Source organism: Meriones unguiculatus, chromosome 3 (genome assembly GCF_030254825.1).
Source record: "Meriones unguiculatus strain TT.TT164.6M chromosome 3, Bangor_MerUng_6.1, whole genome shotgun sequence".
In the NCBI taxonomy this organism is placed as follows: Eukaryota; Metazoa; Chordata; class Mammalia; order Rodentia; family Muridae; genus Meriones; species Meriones unguiculatus.
The window spans coordinates 12,944,109-12,970,431 of NC_083351.1; the positions used below are offsets into that span (position 1 = coordinate 12,944,109).

A 26,323-nucleotide genomic window follows, 5' to 3' on the forward strand; every position below is an offset into this window, starting at 1 on the left:
GCCATCTCAATATACCGTGTGTGTGTGTGTGTCTGTGTGTCTGTGTCTGTGTGTGTCTGTGTGTCTGTGTGTTTGTGTACCCAGGTGCACCTTGACACTACCTCGTTTATACCCACCTTCTCTTCCAAGTTCAGCACGAGACACCTATGGCTAGCTTTTCCACAGGGCCACTATGTTCCTGAAACCACTCCCTTCTCACATCCTGAGGATCTTTTTTTCTTTTTCTTCAATTAAGTCTCACAACTCCTTCCATCGGCCTCATATTTGCCTCACACACCTGCTCACAGCTGGGGCTTCGGGTCCTATAAACAGAGATGGTTGCACTGGGGACCTTCCCGGCTGCTAAGGGAGTTTTTGCTGGGGTTGATGAAAATCTCCTACTATCCCACTGTTTTCCTGGTGAACGTGTTCTCAAATCCAACAACAGAATACAAGTAAGTCACCAGAGCAGACGAATGGTTGAAAACCCCCACTGCAAAGGAGGCCTCACTGCTTCACACAGGAAGACAGGATGGGAAACGCAGACCTCGTTCCAGAGCCCCATTAAATCATGTTGGTAAGCTGGAAGGTCTCCTGGGAGCTGATTTCAATTTTTCCTGTGGCTTTACAATGTTGAGTATTTCAGTATTTTCAAATAGTACTTCAGCACCAGCTCATCTGAGGCATCAATTTAAAGCCAATTATTTTATATGTTTAAACTTAAAAAAGCAAACTTTTAAAAAAAGAGCTGAATATTTTTAAAACAGATGTATTAAAACCTTTGTGTCAGGGCTGGAGAGATGGCTCAGTGGTTAAGAGCATTGACTGCTCTTCCAAAGGTCCTGTGTTCTAATCCCAGCAACTATATGGTGGCTCACAGCCATCTGTAATGGAATCTGATTCCCTTCTCTGGTGTGCATGAAGACAGAGCATTCATTCATTAAATAAATAAATAAATAAATAAATAAATAAATAGCTTTGTGTCAAGATTCTCTGGTTTGGTTGGTGACTATATTTCTCTTTTGGTAGCCTGCAGGGTAAAGTATTGTACCAAAAACACCAAAACATAGGAGTGAAGTTTCGATGTAGGCACCAGCTTGACCTCTCCACGTCAGTGAGTAGTGTGGGTGTGTCTTCAGCAATGGCCCCTTGCTGTCATTTTGTGTAGAGTTGTCTCGTCTCTTGGCAACCTTATGGGTTGTTGGAGGATTTCCACGGGACCCCTTTGGTTAACACCTCAATTGGTTGTAACCTGGTCTCAGTACTGAAAGCTTTGTTTGTTGTCAAGAGATGGCCTTGTAAATTCTAAAACAGTTTTATTGTTTATATATATATAACAAAACAAACAAAACCCAAAAAACTTTGTGCCAGGCATGGTAGCACACATCTATAAACCCAGCATGCAGGAAGACAGAGACAGGCAGATTTCTGTTGAGTTTGAGGCCAGCCTGATCTACAAAGTGAGTCCAGAATAGCCAAGGCTACACAGAGAAACCCTGTCTCACAACAAAACAAAAACCTGTGCTGTTAAACCTTTCAGGCTAGAAAGGGACACTGCCGGGGGCCTGGGTTGTCGACCTTGGTGGGTGCCCGTAAAGGTGTGGCCCAAATGCAAGCTTCTAGAAACTGTAGACAAGGTATGTTGGGGAAGGGGTCACAGTTAAATTTATAATTAATGCTTACGCTGGACTTTATCAATACAGAAGGGCTCAGAGAAAGTCCACCATATGAAACTCATCTTCTCTGTCGGGAGGAATCTTGGAGCCCAATGGTGGGGGTCTGGCCTGGGAGCGAAGGTTTCCTGTGTTTTGAATTCCACAGAAAGAGCATCCCAGAAGACAGCAAATATGTGTCTTGGCCTCAAGTGAAAGCATATGAAGACAGTACGCACCAGGTCGATCAGGTCACTGAGGTTTTTCTCGATCTGCTGTGGAGGCAGGCGCCTCATCAGGTCCAAGGCGCAGTCCAGCTGCTGGTCGCTCTGTGCAGGAACAGAGAAAAGTAGCTAAGTTTTTCCGCCAATACTAAAAGCTCCTTCAAAAAAGCATTCATTCCCTCTGATGCTGCCTGCTCAGGGTACTCTGAGACCCAAGGAGCCCTGTGGTAGACCCTCTGCTAGGCCTGTGTGCGCCTGCAGCCTGGAGGGATACTGTGCAGATAGCCTGTCCCCTTTACAGGGCAGCCTGTCGGTAAGAGATCCTGAAGGAGGAGAAAGCAGGATGGTGGGCCCACAAAGCCCCTTCTCAGCCCCCCTCCTATTCAGAAGGGCTGGCAGCTACAGGTGCCAACTGCCAACACTGGTTCTACAGTGAGAAAGTTATGGTGACCTTTGCTCTAAGCTGAAGATGAATGCCATCAGGTGACACTGCCAGGCCAGGGGTCCTGATAAAAGGGGGGGGGGGCTTTAAGGCCAGCCCTTCTTAATTCACTGATTTTGTGTTTGTGCACATGTGCATATGTCAAGGTGCACAGTGACATTACAAGTCCAGCGTTCATGCACTCAGCCAATGCCTACAAAGCTTCCCAGGCTAATTTTCAAACTGGTCTAAGACCTGAGGCTCCAACAGTCAAGAGCTTGTGGCAGGATGGCTGAGAGGAAAAGCACCTGTCACCAAGCATGGAGACCTGGTTTCAAGCCCTGGGGCTGACACGGTGGAAGGAAAGAACTGACTGCCCAAGAGCTGTCCTCTGACTTCCACAAGTGCACAAACACAAAATAAATGAATTAAGAAGAGCTCACCCTAGCCAGTAAAATGCAGGATAATGAACTGTGCCAAATGCTGGCCCGGGGGCCTGGAGGTTAATCCCACCTAGCACATTTCCAAAGTGACACATGGCATGCTGCTTCATCCCCTCCTGACTAACATTTGCAGGAGCCCCTTGCACCATGCACCCCAGACATGCAAAAATGATAGAAGGGCAGGAGTGAGGGAAGAAGAGGCTGGGGCTGAGCAGGGCAAGACCACTGAAGAGCAAAGGAAACTTGGGGCACAGGAGGGCCCCAGCACAGAAAGCTAGACCTTAGGACCAAGTGAGGAAGTGTGCCTAGGAGGATATTGAGGGCCTGGGTCAGGGTTTGGATGTGTGTGTGTGTGTGTGTGTGTGTGTGAATAGTGGGGGCAGGGCGTTCCAAGGGCAGGCTGCCATGGGAGTCCCCAAAACCATGAAGAGACTTTGATTTCTATCTGATACCTGCTCTGGTCCAACTCATCTCACGGCTTCTGAAAGCCTTAAATGAGCAAGCCAAAGAGTCTCATAAAAACACACACAGGAATCCTTACAAGGCCACATTTGGCTGTAATGAGCCACAACCTTCCAGTATTATTGCCGTCTTGACTCTACTAACCACAGCAAGCATGAGGCAGGGGCCTACTTTGTATCCACCACAGACATGGCACACTGTTTTCTGGAGCCAATCTTGTTTTTTCATATATACATACACAGCAAACTGAGGAAAGGAAGGGAAGGGAAGGGGGAAGGGAAGAAGGCAGGCTTGTCCCCTGCTCCAGATGGTTATACATGATCATTTATTCTAGAGAAATAATTCTGAAGAAAAGAAAACAAAGAATTCCCAATACTCCTGCTGCTGCTCTTGTTTAACGAGGCTTCCGTTGTCATGAGCTTCTTGCTTGTGCTATGTACTTTTATGGCAAGATATGTCAGCCAAGGCATGGATTTGGCTCAACCGCATAGAAGCTAGTATAACAGGTCCCGGGTATGGCACAGAGAACTCACTTACTCTAGAAAGGCATCTCCATTCCCAGGCCTACCACCATCGACTCAGCACCTTGGGCCACTTTCTTCACCTCCACCAGCCTCCATTTGTGTGTGGGATGGGTCCAGGCCTCCGGGTAACCAACCTTCTCAGAGCAGCATGGTGACTGGGGAGTCCGCACACAGCAGCAGTATGTGTTCAACACCTGTCACATCTTACATAAATACCATACAGGCCTCATGCATGTAAAAAAGTGCTCTCAGGGGCTGGAGAGGCACCCCAGAGACTAAGAGCATATGTTGCTCTTCCAAAGACCAGAGTTCAATTCCCAGCACCAGACGGTTCACAACTGCCTAAAGCTCCAGCTCCAGGGGCCCTCTGTGATTCTGCCTTCTAGAATGCTTGCAAACATGTGCATGTGTGCACATGAGCACAAGTGTACACACACACACAGATATCACTATTTTATAATATCCCTTCCACCTACTGCTGCCACAAACTAGAACGGGGTATTCAATCTCATTTGCCCACAAAGAAGTGGAGGGTATGCTCAGATGGCAGAGTGCTCACCTGGCATGTGAGAGCAAAGCCCTTGGTTCAACACCCAGAATAAACAGCATGGTGGTACATGCCTGCAATTCTAGCACTTGGGAAGCTCAGAAGTTCAAAGTCATCCTCACCTATGCAGTGAACCCAAGACGCACATGAGACCCTGCCCCCAAATAAAGGGTTGGGTGGGTGCTGGAGAGACGGCTCACTGGTTAGGATTTCTGTAGGACCTGCCATGTCCACCTGACCTGTCCTAGCAACTGCTGAGAGATGCTAAGAACACCTTTTGCCTGTCATAGTAGGAGAAAGGATGCGCCCAGGGTTTAGTAACTAGGGTCAGGGACCCCACTGAACATCTAACAATGCAAAGGACAGTCTCCCACAAATGCCTGGCTAAATGAGTCAGTTTTTGTGGGAGGAACAGGGGGGCTTGCTCCTAGTACCCAGGTCAGAGGAAGGGCCCTCTTCAGAAACACCTGGCACGTGTTTATCAAAGACGACTCAGGCCCTAAAAACTTGTGGGTTTTGGAAAACAGACATTAGCAACCTTCCTCAGAATTGTCAAGAAAATGTCTACATATGTAAGCTGAGCTCATGCAACTGTAACTCTGACACACTGGGACTTGTGGGGATTCATTAGAAAGTGAACCACAGACACTTGACAGGTGAAGGCCAGCATGGAAGAACACCATTCTGATCTCTGGACAGCCTGTTTATAACCCCAAAGCCCCAGCAGGCACTGCTCCTCACCCTAAGAGGCCTCTGCAGAAGGCCCTCGTTCTACCTGTCAGACTATACCCAGTGGCAGGCCATTCCTGCCCCAAACGTACTCCTTCTCACCCGGACTCTGTGCTCATCCCAATTCATCCTAATTGGAAATGTTTCACAACACATTTCTGGGGCTGGCTAGGGATGTTTAACTCTCATTAGGTTAGGAAATGACTAAATGCTTCCCATAAGTGAAACAACATGGGAAAGCCTACTGACAGCCCGTAAAAAGTTAAAATTAGAGTGGCCTGGAGCCACTCGCTAGGAGTCATACCAAGCCTAAGGGGTCCAAAGGGAAACAGCACTGAGAACATGAAGAAAACAGGATGGTGGGGAGGGGGTCCCCAGGGGACAACCCAGGAGATGTCCTCATTTTCATAAGGCCCAGAAACAAGTATGAGTGAATGTGTCTGCTATACAGGGATGTATATGTGCCTCAAACTAATGCAGCAGCTCAGGGAATGATGAATACAGAATTTGTAAGTGTGGGAAGAGTCACATAGCCTCCGGCAAAGAGGAGCCTCTGTTGTCCAGGTCTTACAAGACATGCTGTAAAGCTTCAAACTGTGCTAATCCATTACCTATGTAGTCAGCAAACAGATATATATATATTTCTTTTTTAAATTTTATGTATGTGGATGTACTGTCTGCGGGTGTGTATTGCATGCATATGCCCGGTGCCAACGAAGGTCAGAAGAGGGCATCGGATCCCACAGAACTGGAGTTACAGATAGTCGTGAACCATGATGTGGATTCTGCCTGGATCCTCTGAAGAGCAACAAGTGTTCTTAAGCGCTGAGACAGCTCTCCAGCCTTCCTAAATAAAGTACTAGGAGGAAATACCACCAGAGCAAGTGGAGATGGGAAAATCTTTCCTGTGACTAGATGTCTGTGTGACTTCAGTCTGTGCCTGGTTTTGGCCTGTTTGCCCTGAGATGCCTCCAAAATGGACCCTCCCCCCCTCCCTCCCCCCTCCCTCCCTCCCTCCCTCCCCCCTCCCCTGGCATGACGCATGAGATTTGGTCCCAATTATCACAGAACTAACTGTCCAAACAGCCACATGCTGTGGGATGAGCACATGAAAGAGGCACAGAGGACACAGCATTGGCAGACACAGTGGTTTACCTTTCTTCCTGTACCTATCTTCTTAGGCTGCCACAGTTACTTATTCGGTAAACTGCAGCCCCCTGACTAAAATGGCCTCTTCCAAGTGCCCTCCTTCAGAAAAAAAACAAGCTTTCTGGGCTCTCCCTCACACTGGTAGCGATGGGATGGGATGAAAACTAAGTAGCCAGAGAAAGGCCATTTCACTGTGCCTTCCACAACTCTCTGCCCATTCAATTAGTCACTCAATAATTATTTATTGTTTCCTAGGTAACAAGCTGTATTTTTGATGCTCAGTAGTGAACACAAAGTCCCTGGTCTTCACAGAGCTTACAGTGCAGTTAAAAAAAAATCAATTAGGAAAACAAACAAGCAAACAAACCAACAAAACAACCAAGATAAGAGCTTGAGGGTATGAGAGGATAAGGGCGGTGGCTTCTCCAGTACCTCAACTGAGGCAGAAAAGGTCTGCCTAAATCACCCAGCAACAAGTAAAATAATGTCCATATGGGTGAGACCCAAGAGAGTCAAATAAAACACCACAGGCTAAAATATCCAGAGGGTACAGACACCACCAGACTGTTGTCACCCAGTCTCCTGCAGACATTCAAACCTGCCCTGCTAAACACTCACAGAGACAAAGTCCCCATCAACAGAAAGAGCACAATCAGCTCCTATGCAGGGGACACCAAGAGCCAGGCATGTCCCAGCCTGCGACAAGCCCCAGCTGAACACTGTACACACACTGTCCCAGCACTGATAAAGCTGGGCACAATGTCCACTATACATTCAAAGGATACTCAGGGACATGGCACACGGGAGCAGGGGCTTGGGGTGGGAGGGATTCTGTATCCTAGGTAGGCCCAGGAGGCCTTGCAGGGCCACCTCCACAGAAGGAAGGGAAGGGAAGGGCTGATGAGAGCCTGCCCTCCTGCCCTGAGAGTCAACACAACAGAGAGAGGAGACAAGTGGCCGGGATCTGGAGTGGGAGGTGACTGGGCCTTGGGGTGAGCGAGCTGTGCTCAGTTACTCCCAAGCCATGCGCAGGCAGCTTGCTTAGCCTGGGCGCCAGCTCAGAGCCCCATCAGCCTCTCAGTGCTGCTCTTATCTCTGTGAGAGGTAAGGTTTGAGTTCCTGTGGTACCTTCTTCTCTGGACTCTAAGATCCACTGCTCTGCAGGGTTAGGCGCTCCTGAAGAGTCATGTCAACACCCTGTATCACAGGAGACTGAGTTTCCAAAATCAGCCATTGCTAGGTGTTCTACTGCACAAAACATGCCTGACCCTCCCCGCTACGGCATCCACATTGTTCACAGCCCTTCTTGGAAATGTGGTGTGTCTGTGACTGCTTTAGCAATCATACAGCAGGACTAGTGTGGGGGCCTTCCAACAACAGATGAAACTAGCGGCTTTTCTCAGCAGGAAGAGTAACTAGGACCCTATGAGAAAGACAGCTCCCTAAGCCCCAGCAATATGTCTGGCTCCCATAGTGAACACAAAGCCCCTGAGCCAGAATGACTGGGCCAGGGTGACCCTGAGCTCAGAACCCACAGAAACTGCTGGAGGAACTTTGGGGACACTAGTCCTTGGGTAATCTTGTTCAATGGCAGTAGCACACAGAGATTCTTGTGATGACCACTGGGGGGCAGTCTTGTTAGAGATGAGCTTTGGGAGAAAAGGCTGGCTGGCAAAGGGCCTTCTCCCTACCCATGCTCAGAGTCAGCAGTTACTGGGCAGAATCAGGGAGGGTGAGGTGTTGTCTAGGAGGGGGTTGGGAAGCTCAGAGTACATGCAGTTGGGCATTCTTTGAAACATGGTGTATCTAACACCAGGGAGGACTAGGTACTCACACTACTAATATTTCCAGGCAAGAGTGGGCCTCATCCTCCTGACCGGTTAGGGCAGATCTGGCCTCCAGCGCATCTATATGTAAACAACTCTCAAAGCCTGCAGAGCCGGTACCTTGGTTTACATTCCAGAGAGGTTTAGTGAATACTCACTTCACAGGGGTGAGCTGTGGTGCCTGGAGGCTGGGCTGACTTACCACAAGCTTGTGGTGTCTCACTTGACCAGGACTGGCCTCGGACAGTCTTGTGACCCAGCAAGCAACTGTCTAAAAGCAGAATCTGTTTTCTGCCTTGGAACTTAGAACAGTTTGTGCTGGGGCTATTTGGGAGAGAACCGAAGGGAAGCCCAGCCTCCCCACTGGGTCACTCTAGAAAGCTTTGCATTTTGGCTTAATGAAATGAAAAGTGATTCTTCTATTGAACAACTTGCCCCCAGGAGGGACAGTGATGGCAGTGGCCCAAACACAAACAGTATCTTCAGGATGGCATTTGTTTCCATGGAAAAATCTTCTACCAGGAAGACAAAGCAACAGGCGGTTGGGCAGAAGGTGCCTCTCTGAAACTCTGGGTCTACTGCACACTGTCATGGATGGGTCACTGACATCTTTTTAAACAGGCTAAAACAAACATCACATGACACATCAGGAATCACTTAGCACAGTCTTGGATCATGCAGGCGGCCCCAGAAGATGGTGATGTCTCAGGAAGGAAGGAGCTCAGGTCCCTGAATGACCTGCCAGTTCCTGTGCAAGAAACAATCCCCTGCCTTACCTTGGCAGAAAATTAACAATTTAAAGTGACCAGCATGGCAGCAAGAAGCAATGTCATTTTGACAGTGCATTCTTCCCACATTGCAGAACTCAGCAGGGGCGTAGGGACATGGCTTCTCTGCCAGGACATGCTCTGGGCACTCGAGGGCCCATTCTCCCCTGGTTTCTCTGTAACTTGACACAGCCTTTCCATGAGTAAGCTGCTAAGAGTCTCTAGGAAGGAGGGGTATCATTTCAGTTGCCAAGTTACTGAGCACCAACAAAGGAGGATAGACTTGAAAGCCAAGATCTGTCCCATGTGCCATCTAGCAATGGTTCCCTAAAGCTGCTGTGAGAGGAAGGACAGAAGGACAAGGGCAGACTAATTCCACAGTTGCTGTCAAGAGGTCTTCCCTCGGATCTCCTGCACATCCCAGCCTGCTCCCTGATGCCTCCTCATCCTGCTGCGGTTGCAGCCATGAAGAGCTGTACTACTGAACCACCTCCCCATTTGTGGGTGTTTCCAAGCGCACCTGAGGTTATCAAAACTGCATCATGTGACAGGCCTACAAGAGTCCCAAGATACTTAGACATCTGACCCAACAGTGGGAATTTCCATGTGCTTTCTCATTCCAGTGGAAACTTAGCATCCTGCACGAGGCTCCTTTCTAGCTCTACTGCCACCATCAACGGACTTTCCCTTACACAGTCCTTCAGGAACTGAGGCTCTGAACTGAGTGACACCCCAGAGCCAGAGCTGAGCTTCTGTTTGAAGTCTCAGGCCCCACCCACAGAGCTCAAGAGTAGCTTCTCGTTTGAAATTCACTCTGCAAACCTGATGGAAAGGCAGAATTCTCTGAAAGCAACAGGTCCCCATACTGGACTCTGCACTCAGCAAGCAGGGCCACTTTTGGGCTCTTCTATCTCTAGTGGAAGGCAGATGTCCTTCCTGTCCCCTCCACTTCTTCCACATCTCAACACACAGATGGTGGCCACCCAAGCCACCTGCACATCTGTTCTGTGTGCTAAAACTCAACCCCCTACCAGTACTCCTACAGTGATGGCTGCCTGCCTTTGATGCCTTCCACTTACTAGGGCAACAGGGATGGCAAAGAAGAGAAACAGCCAGGTCAGATGACAACAGTTAGGTTAAGGCTCTTCCAGACTCTGCCAGCACATTCTTGGGCCTGCTCATGAGCCAGGTGACTGACCTGGAGCTGAATCTCTTGAAGGAGCAGCTCACCCACCACAGAACTGTTATACTGACGGGGTCTCAGACACCTTCTATGTGAGGCAACCGTGGCCCAGATCTATCTGTAACTCAGTAGGTGATAACAGCAAGTGAACCAGGGCCCAAGCACAAACCCTTCACTCCCCACACTGTGCTTTCCACCTGCAGAAACTTGAGGTGGAAGCTGGGCTTGCTCCCTCCCCCAACAGAACACTGGAAGTTCTGTATCAACAGGCCTGACAGTGACAGTATTAACAGGCTCTGGGTCCACTGGAAGGAAATTAGAGAGGGGAAGGAAGGAAAAGAAAACCACATAACTCGGACCACTCCGAGTTTTTAGGTGAACTGCTCGTTGGGAAGAACATTCTACATGGCTGAATGTGGTAGGGCATGCCTTTAATCTGAGCACTTTGGATCTCCATGAGTTTGAGGCCAGCCTGGTCTACAGAGCTAATTCCAGGATAGCCAGGACACAGAAAAACTTTGTCTCAAAATGCAGGCAGACAGGAAGGAAGGATGGATGGATGGAAGGAAGAAGGATGGAAGGAAGGACACACGCAAACCAATTTCAAAAGAAAGTAGCATTACATCTGCTGTTCAGCCACTGGGGACTGGGCCTTGTGTCCTGGGGAAGGTGGTGCCAGGTTCACAGGCGAGCAAGAGAGTCAGAAAGCTCAGGCCTCTGGCCCTGGAGCCAGAGCACGGCAACACAGACTGGCCTCCATGCCCAAACGTTCTACAGAGGCCGCTAACCAACAGGCTCTTCTCTGCTATTAACCTCCTGTAATAGCCTGCTGGCTCAGAGAATCAATCAACAACAGTGAGGGTTTTCTCCTGGGTGAGGTGGGGGTAGGGGACAGTCGACCACCAAAATGTCTCCTTGGATTACAACCACAGTCTCACACACACCACTGACAGGTGATTTCTTGAAAACACTAAAGCCTTCTGGAGACAGTTCCTCTGGTGGATGGGTTCCTGGCCCTCCAGAGAGTCCACGGGGCGCCCTCACCTATGGTCTGCTCATTAATGGTTCGCAGATGTCCACAGCTGCTGCCTCCGCACGATCCTGGCTGGTTTCACATAACCTGCAACTAATCCCTCCGCTTTGTCAACTGGCAGCTAGACCCATAATTAGGGGCCTTCCCAAGGTGTCTTCAATAGACGGCATGTGTGCTACCCACATCGACCTCAATGGCGCAGGAAACTCAAGAAGACTCTCCTCAAAGCCAGACAATTAATCCAGAGTGTCACTGTATTCCAAACATAGAAGAAAACTGTTTGGAAAAAGGTCTACACGTGCACTGGCCAAGACACATCACCTTCTTTCGTAGCAGGGGCAGCCAACTGACAAGAACCTTCTCCTAAACACATTCACAAGGTGCCTGGATGCAATCTGTGATATTTGGACGTAGGTTTACCCCCATAAGGCACAGCTTTCAAAGGTGGGGGTAGGGATATGACAAATCAGCTCCCATCAGCCAACAGCACAAACAGACAGGTCCCAAAGCAGCAACATGTGTAGATTTGGGGGAGGGGGTAATGAAATCTCCATCAACCCAAGCATATTACCTACAAGTAGGACAGGGCTGTTTCTTGATTTAAGTCTAATGGGGGGCTTAAAAGGAACACAATACTTGTGCATCAGATAGGCACTAGGTGGGCTGGAATGTAGCTCAGAGATAAAGATGCTTGCCCAACACTCATGAAGCCCTGGGTTCAAGCTCCAGCACAGCAAAAGGAAAAACGACAACAACACACAGCTATTTGAACTTTTAAAGCATACTCACACTTCAAACATGTGCTCAATATGTACTGGTCAGACCAAGGCCAATCTTTGCAACCCGCCAAGTCCTTGGGCAGGGTCACTCCAAATCCTCTCTACTAGCTATTTTGAGTGTGCAGTTAACTGTGAAGCACTGGAGGTGCCATGGAACACTGGCGCTCTAGAAGATGCACACTGCACTTGGTGGTTCCTTCCTACTTCCCAGGCCCGTGTGTGATGAAATTTGGAAAACTGGATCCAACTTCCGTGCATTGCTGTCTGCTTGTCCCAGCTCAAAGGCCAGATACCACACTAAACTGTCAATCACGGGTAACAGAGCAGCAAACACAGAATCCTGCAAGAACCTGTCCCCACGCCCCTCCACTGTTATCACCAAAGCTATCTGCTGATGGGAACCTACAATGCAACATTTTAGCAACAAGTGACATGCTTGCAAATTTAAACCAAGACCTGGTACTCCTCTCTTCCTGTTTATATCATGACCCACAGGGCAAGGAGATGCCCAAAAATGACACTTTCTGGCTTCACTGTTCAAGACCTAAGATAAAGAGCCTGGTAAATCTGTGGCTGATAGACGGGACCTCAGAAGTAAGGCAGAAGGGCACCAAAGCCTGCACCTGCCATGTCCTCCCAGTGGGGGTCTGCACAAGTTTGTTACCTTCCTTAATTCCTTAATTCTTTCATCTATTAAATAGAAATAACCATGACGTCTCCCTTGCAGGATTAATGGAAGGCAATGTCTAAGAAGCGCCTTTAAAGAAACCCACACCATCTAAAACAGTATCCAAGGAGAAGCAGGGATTACTAAGACCCTCTTCTAGCTGATCCAGGGAGCAGAGGCTAGGCTCCACTGTCTCTAAAGCTACGCCTGCTCTCTGCCTGTTCGTTAACATTACTTGAAGGCATACACGTATGTAGCCCCCAAAAAGGGCTACACAAAGCCAATCATTTTGGTTCTTCAGCTAAACCAAAGTAATCTCTCCAAGCGGACCGGTTACTCCCCCATCTGCACACACAGCTTTCTGAGCTGGTGAGCCCCTTGCCAGCATGCCATGCCCGTAGAGGCTTGAAGCCTTCCCACCCTCTATCCTCAAATGATTGCTGAGAGCACTGTCTCAAGGGAAGCTCTCAAGGGAAGGAGTCGAACGGCCATGAGCAGCTGGAAAGAATTAGACAGGGAGGCACCAACCCTGTTTCAAAATGCTGTCCTACCAACCAGGAACTAAACCCAACCCTGGGCAGTAGTGCTGAACACCATGCTACCATCAGACTACCATCTAAAGCATGCCTGATGGGGGCTGGAGAGGTTAAGAGCGCTGGCTGTTCTTCCAAATGTCCTGAGTTCAATTCCCAGCAACCACACGGTGGCTCACAACCATCTATAAGATCTAATGCCTTCTGGCGTGTAGACATACATTCAGGCAGAATATTGTACAAATAAATCTCTCTTTGTTAAGCATACGTGATGACATCAGGACAGCTTCTAGTAAGCCAAAAGTGGCAGGCTCCACCTCACAGCCAAGGAGACATCAGCAAAACTATAGCTATGCTTTCTATGTATGTGTGGAGGTACCCACACATGCGCACAGACAGACATGTGTGCGCCAGAGACAACCTTCTCATGTTATTATTTAGACAAGGCCCCTCACTGGCCTGTGACTTCCTAAGTAGGTTACAGAGGCTGGCGAGCAAGCCCAAGAGATCTTCCTGCCTCAACCTCCTTGCTGGAACTGTAGCCCACAGCCAAGGCCACTACTCTGAGTGCTCTACAACCCCATGCTCCTTGTTGTAAGACCCTGCCACCTCTCTGAGACATCTCACAGGAGGAGCAGTGTTCTTCAGCCTCTGGGTTGGCAGCACTGAGCTGCAGAGGAAGCAGGCAGTACCCAGGGTGAGGAATGGCACATTAGAGGAGGCCTGCATCCATACTGGAATCCCAGCAGATCTGTGTACATGGCCTAAGGCAGGCCTCTAAACCCCAAGCAAAGGTTTCCCCTAAAAAACACGGGTAGACGGAGCTGGAGATGGCTCAGTGGTTAAGAGCACTAGCTGCTCTGCCAGAAGATCCCGGCTCAATTCCCAGCACCCACATGGCAGCTCACGACTGTCTCTAACTGCAGTTCCACAGGCTCCAATACCCTCACAGAGACATACAAGATACCAATGTACATCAAATAAAAACAATTTTTTTAAGAGAAAATAAGGGTAGAGATGACCCCTGCTCTGTGACATCTCTTTTAAGAGGAAGCAGGAGTGACTAATACATATCTGGGACAGTCAATGTTCAATGACCTTTACACAAGAGTCAACAGGAAAGAGAAACGCAATGAAATGGTTTAAAAAGTCTCACATTTCAAACTGAAGGCCCCTCTAGCCACCTCTAGGAAACAGCGTTGGGCTCCCCATCACAATTCGGTCAAGACTGTGCCCAGAAGGCCCAGAGAGCCATGGGCCTGGATGGTTCAGAGGCCAGATCAAAGGGGGATGGCCTCTTGCTGACTTGGACTGTGCATCTATGCGCACCTGTGTGAATGGAAGCAAAGGGAGGCCAGGAGAACCGACTCTACAGAGACCAGCACTCAGTTTCTCAGGATGGCGCCTCCCATCCCCAGGCAGATAAACTCTCATCCTGACGCACATGCCCCCATCACAGCCTTCACTAAAGGTAACAGCCTCAGGGATACAGCTCACCTTTCACAGGCCTACCAGTCACAAGGCCTGGGCTACACCTCTAGTGCTGACCCCACAAAAAAACAGTCACACAGCTTTCTGTAAAATGCTGTAAGGCCTCTGAGGCCAGAAGATGGAGAGACTGAGGGGAAGGCTGAAGTGCTGAAACCCATCACCTCCACACTGTACATTCCTAACTTACAGAAAAACACGGCTGTCAGGGGCTACATGCACACCCAACGAGCCCTGGGCTGTACATGCAACCCCACTGAATACTGGGCTACAAGCAGAACCCCACTGGGCAGGGGCCTACATCCAACCCCACCAATCACTGCGCTACAGGCAGAACCCCACCGAGCAGGGGGCTACTCGCAATCCTACCAATCACTGTGCTTCATGCAGAACCCCACCAAGCACTGGGAGACATTCTTTCCCAGCTAGCATGGGAGTAATTTCCAAGAAAGAGAATACACAGAGCCTCAACTGCTTCTGCTTGGTCCTGTGAATGCCTGAGCTGCCTGGGCTCCATCTACAGTGTGAGACTTGGTACGAAGAAGGGATACACCAGGGGACAAATCACAGGGGCAAGCAGGGCTACTGTCACAGAAAGATGCTCTAGTAGTGCAGTACTAGAAAGGCATCTATCCAGGAGTCCTCCACCCCCTGTCCACCCCAGCACAGGGAAACTAGATAAACTGCTACCCAGGGGCCTCAGCAAAGACAGCTTCAAAACTCACTCACTCGTGACACAAAGAGAAAACATCTTTGCTTTGCTTTGCCAAGTTTGTTTGATACTTAGCTCATAAATTCTGTGCCAGATAGATGGGGGCTGAGCTCAGAGAAGCAGAGGGGGGTGTTCTGCTCAGCTTTCTGCACAAGGATAGGTAAAAGGCAACTCACTTTCCCCTCCTAATCCTCTACTCCCCAGAGATTGACAGTGTTTGGATGGCCAACAAATGCTTGGCTTTCTGCAGAGCCCCAGACAGGGGATCCATCCATCCATCGAGTATTGTTCTTACCTCCCACTGCCTCCCACGGCAGGAGAGGGACCAGGCACATGGCTACGAGGTCACACTCCTCACTTAGAGGATCGTGGGAATGCTTATGGAATCCCTTGTCACAGCTCTGCCAGCTGGAATAACTGCTTCGGGAAAAGATGGAGGACTGGGGAACGCAGGCTCTGCTGAGACACGGAGGCCGCCAGGCACATGTGGCAGCTATCTCTAGTGACCCCGCTGTACTCTGTAAACATGCGCAGCTCAGTGCTCCAGGCGCTGCTCAAGCAGGAGGGGGCACCCCTGTGCACCTCAGCAATGTGATGCTTTTTCCAAAGCTTTGGAAATGTAGACTGTAATGAGAAAGTTCTATTCGGAAATGAACCAAATACAACCAGAACATGCTGAGGGAAAAGGGGAAGTTTCCCAAGATGAGCCCTGAGGCTTCCCACTGCTCGTGTCCTGAGCTTCTATGTGGCAGGGACTTGGTCTACCTATGTACTGTCTGTCATGTGATTCTGCACTAGACCAAGCCAGGGGGCTCTGTCTGCACCTCAGCTCTGGAACGTAGGGTGGTTCCAAGACAGTGAGGACACAGGTGCTATATGGGTCCAGCAGGGGCTGACCAAGAGGCCTTCATGGTCATCAGCAAGGTTTGCTCACTTTCTTCTGCTTTCCCTTGCTGCCTCTGGCTGAGGAACATCACTTAGCTTCTCACCGGAAGATTAATTCCAGAGCAAGGGGCAGGGTAGGAATTGGTTTCCAATCGATGGAAAACAGCTTTGCTCACCAGCCAGATTTATTCTTGTGTGAGCTCCCTCCAAGACCATACAAGTTCAAGAAGGGCCTTGGAGGCAGGTCCTTAACAGCACCTGCCTGTCCACAAGAGCCTGCTGGCCTTGACTATCCACCTGAGATGGACATCACAACCTAAGGAAAAGGGAGGTAGGATGCAAGGCTGTTCTAGACCCATGGACGGGCATCAGAGCTTTAAAACCATCGTAGACACCCCATTCCTGTACAACATTGCCATACACACTTGGAGTGGAATGGGAAAAGCCTGTAACAGATTTTGAGTTCTGAGTTAAGATCTTCATTTCTTAAAGAATCATTCTCTTCGGGGGAGTTTGATTACTCTGGACTCCCAGTCCCTAACACAACCCCCGCAACACTGGCCACGCCCATCTCTGCTGGTCACCCAGGGCAGCCTGTTCATAGAACACTGGCTGCTTGGTTGCTCTTTCTTCCACCTGCATCTTCCTTCCCCCAACAGTTCTCTGTCTGCCAGACATGTTCAAGCTACTCCAACCCGTTGCCATACAGCATCCTCTAAGACCTGAAGACCCACAGCAGAGCTGTCACACCGTCCCTGCCAGCTGCCGCTCCCTGCTCCACCTGCATCCACGCACAACAGACTCAGAACACTTCCTGGGCTTCTCTTCCAGAGATGTGTGTGTGTGTGTGTGTGTGTGTGTGTGTGTGTGTGTGTGTGTGAGTGTGTGCGCGCACATGCACGTGCATGAAGAGAGGGCAACCTCAGGTACTGGTCTCTCTACCTTGGTCCTTTTGTCTACTGCTGAATACACCAGGCTAGCTGGTCTGCAAGTTTCTGTGGACTCTTGTCTTCATTTCCCATTTCATCCTATCTCGTTGAGGGGATCACAGATGAGGCTACAGGTCTGGTTGTTAACAGGTTCTGGGGATTCGAACTCATGACTGTGAGGCAAGAGCGCCCTGCACCATCTCCCCAGCCCATTTCTTCATTTGTAAAAGAGTCAGGACGTAACACTTGGAACTTCTGCCTCAGCTCTTCCAGCTTCACTCCCATTTTCAGTCTAGACATGAAGCTAACAGGATGAGGCCAGGGCACATCCAGGCATGTGGGAGCAGGGGAGAAGAGGGGATGACAACTCTTCCACAGCTAAAGGAAAACACACACACATTGCTGACTGGTCCAATGAGCTGCCTAGAAAGTACTTGAAGACACATCATTCAGGGAGCACATAAATAAGAAATACCTTCGTGATCAATGGGAATCAGAAATGGATGCTGGCAGGATAATGTGAAAACAATTAGTGCTTTATGGAGATTAAGCTTTCTCCTGAAATTCAACCCTCACAGCTCCCTCCATCCTTTCCTTACAGTGAAATAGTAAATATGAGTCAAGCCTACGACTAACTGCTCAGAATGAGACCTGGGATTCTCAGCAAGGGGCCATCACCATGCTTGAAATCTGAGCCTCAACAAATCAACAGATGGAAGAGCGACTCAGGAGCAGAGTCTGCATGGGCGTCCGTCCACGCACCACTCCATCCCAAAGATGGCCCATTACGCTCGAAGTTGCACTTCCAAGGCCAGGCTTGGTGGCGTGCTTTCAATCCCAGCACTCAGGAGGAGGAGGAGGAGGAGGAGGCAGAAGGATCTGTGAGTTTCAGGCCAGCCAGAGCCACAGTGAGGTCCAGCCTCAAAACAAAACAACAAACAAACCAAAAGCCACAACACTTTCTCTCAAAGACAAAAAAGTGGGAGCACAGCTGTAGTGACAGGCAGCTGTAGTGACTGACAGCAGGGTCCCAGCCTCTGCATCCTGTGTGCCCTGACCACCAGCTGTACCTCCACCAGAGCATGCAGGCACCCAGAGGCCTGAGCACACCGGGAGCCCATCTGCTCAGGCACTCCACTACCAAGTGAGGGCAGGAGTGCACAGAAGCACAGTGGGCACTGATCTGGCTTTGCTGCCAGCCTAGCCTGGGGCAAGAGTAGTCTCAATGGCAGACAGGGAAGAGCAGCCTGTCGACAGGGTGAGGGTACCGAATGGGCACAGGACACATACACGACTTCACTTATTGAGCAGCTACCACAGGGGATGGCGAAGTAGCATGTCAAATGGCTGCCAACACCAGGACTATGAAACTGCAGGGACCCATTTCACCCACTCCACAGGTGCCTTGGAAACAAACAAAAAACAGAGGGGCCAAAACTGAACACTTTGGACGTGGCACTGAATGGTTTGAGTGTCAGCACTACCAGGTACTTCTAAATTAGGAAACCAAACTGCCAAAGACCAAACTGCTGTCTAGACTGCAAGATTTTGTGTTGGTGCACTATCTCCTATGCCACCCTCCACAGCCCTGGCCTCACATGGGCAGTTCTCTTTCCTCTCAATTCCTTAGCCCCACGGAACAGATCCGCCTGCTGGGAACCAGAGCCAATCAAGATGTAAGCCATTTTATGGGATAAATGAAACTCAGGCAAGAAATCTAGAGAGAAGTTTCAAGTTGGGAAGAAAAACAATTCGAGGGAGCTCACACAAACCCTGTGACTCGGGAATCCAGTATTTGTAACAGCCCAAAGTGAAGGCAACCTTCATTTCTAAAGAGAGTACAATGATAATGTCACACACTGCAACCTGAGATTTTACAGGAAGCTCTCCAGAAGCTGTTAGATACTGCTACTGGGCGAACCCAAAATGAAAGAGGTTTCATTCATAGAAGGTAATTCTGAGTCAATCATTCTTCTCTCCCCCGTCAACAATGTTTCTCCGTGTAGGCCAGGCTGGCCTTGAAAGTGATACTCCTGCCTCAGCTTCCCTGGGCTAGAATTAGAACAACACCAAGCCTGGCTTTTTTTTCTTTTTTTTTTTTTGCATTTTCCACAAGTAAAACACAAGCTCTTCCATTTACCATTTTTCCTGGTTGTTTTGTTTGCATGTATGGTGTGATCTGTGTAAAAAGGTCAGGCACTGAAAGCAACCCCTACCCCCAAGCTCCCTTTACCCACACATCCCAAAGGGCACAGGCAGTTTGAGTGACAGCCTGGTCCCTACCCCTTGCAAATGTTTTCTGATAAACATTATTTTCAGAATAAAACTTTTTTTTTGGGGGGGGGGCTAAGGATACGGCTCAGTGGTAGAACCTAGCATGCATGGGTTAGGTCCTAGATTCAATTCTCAGCTCCACAAATGCTACTAAATTCTTTATCCACATATATGAAATGAGTGGATGAGTGGTTGCTTGGGGCAGGTGGGGATAAAGATGAGTAGAAATGGTTCGGGGCCCTTTTCAGGGTGAGGGAGGCACTGAGGCTGGACTGTGGTTGTGGCTATACGATTTCCGTACACTTAACTAAAAATTTACAGAACTGCATTATACAGTGAATGCTGGGAAACTTTACTTGAAAGGAAGAAAAAAAAGAAAGAAAACAAAACCATAGTCCCCAGATTAGAGGCAGAGACGGTGGTGGCTTTGCAGGAGGCAGCCATGGCTTAGGGCTCTGTTGTCACAAGTCTAGTGTGGTACATCACGAGGAGGCTCACCAGATCCCCAGGTCAGCAACAGAAACGTGGCGTGCGAGAAGGCTGGCTTGGCAGGAGCTGCCAGGCTCTCTGCAGGGATGAGCGACAACAGAGATGGCAGTGGTTCATGGGCCTAAGTGGTACGCACAGCTTGGGCAGGACACACTGTGCGCTGGAGAACTGCAAACACTTGGCTCTCCTTCAAGAGGAACTGTAAAGCCACAGGGTCAAGATAGGCTGGGGATACTGTGCAAGTGCTCAGAAAAAGTGGAGGAAATGGTGAAAGCTACATTGAAGACTGCAGTGTGTTGAGGAAGTGAAGGGAGGATAATGCACTGTATACAGGGCTTGGTGATTAGAGGCCAGACAAGCTGGATGCCTGCACAATTCCCTCAGGAAGTAACTAGCAATTAAGTGCCAAATGCTATTAGAATGTTCCTTTCCTTCTCTGCACAACTCAAAGGTGGTGCTGGAGCCCCTGCTGTGCAGACATGGAGACCAGCCTTCCACACAGGCAGGCAGCTGAGCCTTCTGCAACAGTAACTAGGTCTGCAGCTCAATACAGGGATGCCTAGGGCATGAGTGAAGAGCAAAACTGAACTTAAAACATCAACCCTGGCTGAATGAAAGCACTTTTTCTTTAGAGCACTTTCTGTCTTTATACACCTTCTCAATCCCAGGAATTTCGCCATTGAACTTCTTAGGCTCTCAAAGACTACGACTCCTCACCAACTGGGTCTTGTCAGCTTGGCCCAACCTGAGGGGGTTTTAATTTCTCCAGACACATTTGTTTGTTTGCTTGCTTGCTTGAGACGGGATTTCTCTGTGAGGCTCTGGCTGCCCTGGAACTCATTCTAATGACCAGGCTGACCGTGAACTCAGAGATTTGCCTGCTTCTGCCTCCAGAGTGCTTAGATTAAGGGTGAGAATCACCACACCTAGCTCAGGCATTTTTTAAAAAACGTGTTATTAGTGTTTTGCCTGCATGGATGTCTGAGCGGTATTTGTGTGTGGTGCCCAAGGATGCCAGAAGAGGGAGCTGGGAACCAAACCTGGGCCCTCTGAAACAGCAACTAGTGCTGAGCCTCCTCTTCAGAGCCAGACATAAAATTCCAATACTAAATGTGTTCCAAAAGCACAGACTCACTGTCCCAACATGACAACTGTCACACTGGTGACTAGAATGGGTCCCGATCCCAGCCCAGCCCTCATGGGAATACTTCTACTGTGAGCACTTAAAACTTTTGCCATCGTCAGTGTGAAGGACTGGGAAAGGATGTGGGAAGAAGTGTAAATGGTGGCTGAGGAACATCTAGCAACCTTGGACCTTGTCTTTGAGGAGACCTAGGGAAGCAGGGACCATGGAACTTTCCATGCATCTTCTTCCAAGTGTTGTGTAGATGCAGTGGCATAGCCAAGTGACCTCAGCTGACAAGCACATGGCCTCCAAGCTCAGGGCTAGACCTCTGTCTGCCCCATTTACAAAAATCACTCAAAACTGTCCCAGCAGCCTGCAAGCCAAAACAATGCTATGTCACATCAATGACTATCAGTAGTGACAACAAAAAGTTTATCTGTAGTTCAGAGGAAGAGCACTTTCCCAGCATGCTCAAGGGCCTAGGTGCAATGCCCAGCATCGACTCCCAAAACAACAAACAGATTTAATCACCTGCTCTCTCATTCTGACCTTGCATATGTCCTGCATTCTAGAAGGCATCCTCAGGACAGCAAAAGGCAGGGGCTCAAGAGCTAGAAACCCAGTATTCCACTTTCCAAGAGTGATTAGAGACAGAAATTAATACAGTGCCTCCCTCATCCTCTTTAACCCACAAGGATGGGTTAACATCTCCCACGCTGTTTCCTCCTTGAATCAGAAGTCAGCCCTGGTTCCTCTTGTGACCGTGTAAAACAAAGAATGATGTGGCATCCCACCTTCCTTCAACTGTGATAATGTCCGGCATCCCCACTGTGTTGCATATGACCCCCACCTGGTGGCCAGAGTGACTTTATTTTCCACTGTGGCAACAAGCTGTCACTCAGCCACCATGTTTCCTGGGAAGGCTTTGCAGAGATGGGGCTTCTCCTATCCAAAGACTGCTAGTGCCAGGTGCTGGATGACTGCCACCAACTTTGCCTCCCAGCTTCCTTTGCTGTGGTGGTCAGTGTCCTGACCCTGGCAGCCACTTGGCCCCTCTCCCACAAGACTTGGGGTACACATCACCATGCTCGGGCTCTGGTTCACATCTTCTGGGCTGGTTGTCACCTAGTCCTGGATGACCCTGGCATTCCAGGAAACAAGTTAAAGGCAGCAAAGGCTATGGGTAGAACGAGACCACTGGCTATTGCCTCAGGCTGCCCTGCCTGCCTGCCTGCTCCCATCTGGCTCCCATCTGACCCACACAGCCGGCCAGCTGGTTTCCATTTTCAGATGAAACCCCAGCGGCTCTGTGGTCACAGAAACGCCTGACCTCAGAGTCTTTGGGAGGCTGACACGCACAAACCATACTTGTGTTGTCACTGAACAGGACCAAAAGGTCACACTTCATGGTCAGAACCCTGAAGGTTACAAGAACAAAGTGAGACCTCCTGGACATTCTGATGACAGCCAGCAAAGGAAGGCACCAGGACTGGGGCTGAGAAATGGTGACAGGGCCCTCATGCTTGTCTCAAACTAAACATGTCTCTATATCATATGCCAGGATGCTCAAGGCAGGAGAAGCCAGTCTCAAGATGAACTTCCACATGTCCATACAATAGCATAGTACACAAGAGAAAAACTGGATTCATAAAGAAAGCATCGTTGAGCTGCTGAGATGGCTCAAGGGGTAAGACCACATGATGATGAGCCTGAATGATATGAGTTGAATCCCAGGACCTACATGGTAGAAGAGTCACCTTCTATAAACTCTCCTCTGACCTCCACATGCCAGCTGTCTGTGTAAAAAAAGCATTATGTATGCACATGACTGCCATTTTATAGGAAGAGATGCAAACCAGCATTTCCAGCAGGCAGGTACACCCTAGGCACTGCATTGGGTGAGCTCATTCAGCCCGCATAGTATTAATAAGGCATCCCGTAGCATCACTTTTCCGTTTCATAAGTGAGGGGACCAGCGCAGAGATGGTAAGAACTTGCCCAACTATACAGACAGTACTTGGTGGGGCAGAATCTCGACGTTCACTGCCATGCCCTACCTGTCTGTAACAGTGTTCCTTGTTAAAGACAGCATTACACTTACATTTGCACACCAAGGTAAAAAATAAAAAAGGTCAGAGAAACACCCTACAATACATGTCTTGCCCAGGCCGTGGGTTGAGGCAGGAGTTACCTTCTTTGCTGTACACTGCTAAGTCTCTAAGTTTTCTAAAACTATAAAAGCAGGGCGTGACCATAACATTCATTTTTTAAGACCTTAAAGAAACAGCCATTCTGCCGCTGGCATTTGAGCTTTGTCATGAGACCAGGACAGGTCTCTGAAGTCACTTAACTCACTTCCTCCCCTCAGGTACACAATGGGAATGCCACCACTGAACCTCAAAGGCTCATGAAGACTAGGGGCAGAAGGGTATACTGGTGTGGCTCCTGGCACACCATCTACCATAGCATCCTTTTGAGGGAGTCACAAACGTGAGTCTTCACAACAGATACCGCCTCTGGGCCCACCCCAGGAAGAAAGGCTGGGGAACTTGCTTGGAGTCACAAGGCCTGTCAAAGACTGAACCCATGAGATTCAAATGAGGCTTGCCCAACACTCGGGCCCAAGCTCCTTCCGAAGCCTGCTGCCACTGTGCAAACTGCAGAGGAAGATGGGAAGAACAAGAGAAAGGGTACAGCTTCTCATCTACCTGCCCTCCAAGGGCCACACCCCTCTCCACCATGGCAGCACTTCAAGCCCAGAGGGAGGGAGCCACCTCCACCCTCCACTTGAATAAGCCAATGCTGTTCCAGAGTCTCAGTTCCCATTCTAAACCAGTTTAACTTTTAGCACTTAATTTAAGATAAAAAATTTTCATGGCAGTTGTTTGTCACTGACCTTACCCCCTACAAAACTTTCCTAGCTTTTTAATATTTTCCCTTCTTTAAAATAAAAAGATTTATGTTTATATGTATGAGCGTTTGCCTACCTGTATACATGTGCACCATATGTGTGCCTGGTACCAGAGGAGGTCTTAAGGCGGCAGTGGATTCCCTGGAACTGAGATACAAGCAGTTGTGATCCTAGAGTCTCACTGCACTAGACAAGGGCTCTTCTGCTGTCCCCTTAAAACAAGGCCTGGCTATGTAGCCCAGGCTGACCCGGAACTTGTGTTCCTTGTGCCCTCAGTCTCCAGAGTGCTGGGATTCCGATCATGCTCTACCACACGCAGGTCTGTGTTTCCTGTTTTGTTGTAGCCAGAAAGCTTAAAGAACCCTCCTCTTAGCAGGAACACCGTGCCCAACACAGCATTGCTGCCTGTGGGCACAGCTACAGAAGAACGCCAAGGCTTTTTCACTTGCTCAACTCCTCTGATCTAGAAGGCAAAAGGGGCCACTGGTCCCAGTTCTTTTCAAACTGGACAAAAATTCAACCCCAAGAAAGCCCAGAAGAGTAAAGATGATGATGTCACCATGGATAGCAATCTTGACAACTGAGAGACAATGTCACTCTGCAAAACGATACTAGCACACCTGCGAACAGGTGCCCTGAGAGACTGGCAATAAGCCCCATGGTGCAAGACTGTGATTGCTGTGCCCTACCTTAAGAAACCAGACCATGAGGCCAGTGAGATGGCTCAGCAGGTACGAGCTCACAAGCCTGAACACCCACCCTGGATGCCTGGAAACCTGAAATGGAAGGAGAGAACTGCTCTCCCCATCAGCACAAATGGCACGCGCTCACACTCACAAGGAAGGGCAGGAAACCAAACACGAGCAGCCAGGCCTCTTCCTGTTGGGGCTCATCCATGAGACACAGAACTGTTTACCTTTGACATTCCCTTACAGTTCACCGTGGGGGCCCTTAGAGTGTGGCTCCACAGTACATGATGCCAGCTAAGCTTGCTACACAGCATGTTTGCCAGAGCTGAGTGCAAAGGCCCCTAAGCTGCTCCTTCAGAGTGGAGGCAGAGGAAGGGCACACAGAGACCATTATCGAGAACTCTTTATGCCCAGATGAGAAAAGACTCCAGAAGGGCAGAGGCTGGCACAGGAGTCCTGGGAAAGAAAACCCTCAATCTCATCCCTTCACACTTTCAGGCTGATACTCAGGCTGCTTTTGGAAAATCTTGTGTTTCTGAAGGAGGCGGCATGAAGGGAAGGCATCTAAGCTGCAGACATGCACACAGCGCTTGTTTTGGACAAGCACCAGTGACATGACCGCCGATGTTTGCCCCTAGAATGGCAGAAAGATGTTTATTATTGGTTAAGAATCGTCTTTGCTGTTACATGACTCATTCTTGCCTGCGGGGGATGCTCTCATCTGCAGCCAAGGAGAGACTGCTGAATTACCAAGTTTGCAAAAGTTATCACTGACCGATACTCAACACTGCAGGGCCATCAGCCACGGAGAGGGCTGTGGCTCTTCTCTCGTTACCACCAGCTGTTTCTGCTTTGCTGAAAGGCCTGAAGGATAATGTCTAACTCAGCATCCTCGGTGTGCTGGGGCTATTCCGAAATACCCAGAGTTTGTTTGGGTTCAAGAGTGTTGAGGCCAAGGGCAGAAGCAAGAGAGTAGAGGAAGGACTATGGAGGCAAGCAGAAGAAATCACAGGCACAATGTCCTACAAGCCTCCAGAGTGAAAAAAACAAAAACAACCTGTAACCAGCAAACGCACGAGCTTCCCCTTCCACTCCCAGGAAGAGTGGGATGGAGCTCACAGAGGCAGCTGTGGTGCCACCCAGGTGTGCTGCCCCTCAGTGGCCAGGCCCTCAACAGGCTTGGGTCTGCTGTCCCTGGGTACATAGCTCAACAGTGGCCCTGGGATACAGGGCCATTCAGTGACAAGGCTGAGGCTTGGGGCCAGACAATTGTCTCCAGACCATCTTGTTCCTGTTATTTCTCATATCTGATGACTGCAAAGGGCCATCTCCTCAGCACATCTATACCAAAACCAAACCTGGGGTTCATAACCCTAAACTGGGTAGTTACATTGCAAACATCAGTGGGTATTTATTGAAAGGTTACCAGTAATAACACTAGAAAGCATCTGAATTTATTAGCTAATTATTTTTTTATTTCTTTCCATCCCCAACCCCTTGACAAGGGAACACAGCTGTCTTCTGACAGAGCCACACCTGACCTAGCCTCCCCCCTACATCTTGGCCAGAGCAAGATCCCCAAGACACAAAGTTGGGTAGCCCTCAGTGATGAAGCGCTTCAAGGGCTCCAGGGAAAAGGAGAAACCTTGGTCTCAGGGGACTAGGAGCGCCTGCCCACTTCACCATCTGCCTGGGATTCCCTAACTGAGCTCTTTCTTGTTGAGAGTTCTGAAAGCATATTCCTTCTGCCTGGACAGCAATTCCCACAGCTGGAGCCTTCAGCCCCATCCCACTCTGAAGCACAGGATTTCCCTGTGCCCTGTGCCACCTGAGCACTCGCTGAGCCCAGGCAGTCCTCTGGATGGTGCTCAGTGCCCCTCGAAGCCTAGGGCCCTGCTGTTG

General features: G+C 49.4%; 1 protein-coding gene across 2 annotated transcripts in view; it reads right to left on the reverse strand.

The window, feature by feature from the left end:
* The window catches only part of Capzb (capping actin protein of muscle Z-line subunit beta), a 102,077-nt gene that overhangs the window by 51,823 nt on the left and 23,931 nt on the right, over positions 1–26,323 (reverse strand). For both annotated transcript variants that reach the window (XM_060379186.1, XM_060379185.1), the window contains exon 2: positions 1,871–1,960. In XM_060379186.1, the coding sequence (XP_060235169.1) occupies positions 1,871–1,960 (90 nt within the window). The remainder of the gene's footprint in view (positions 1–1,870; positions 1,961–26,323) is intronic.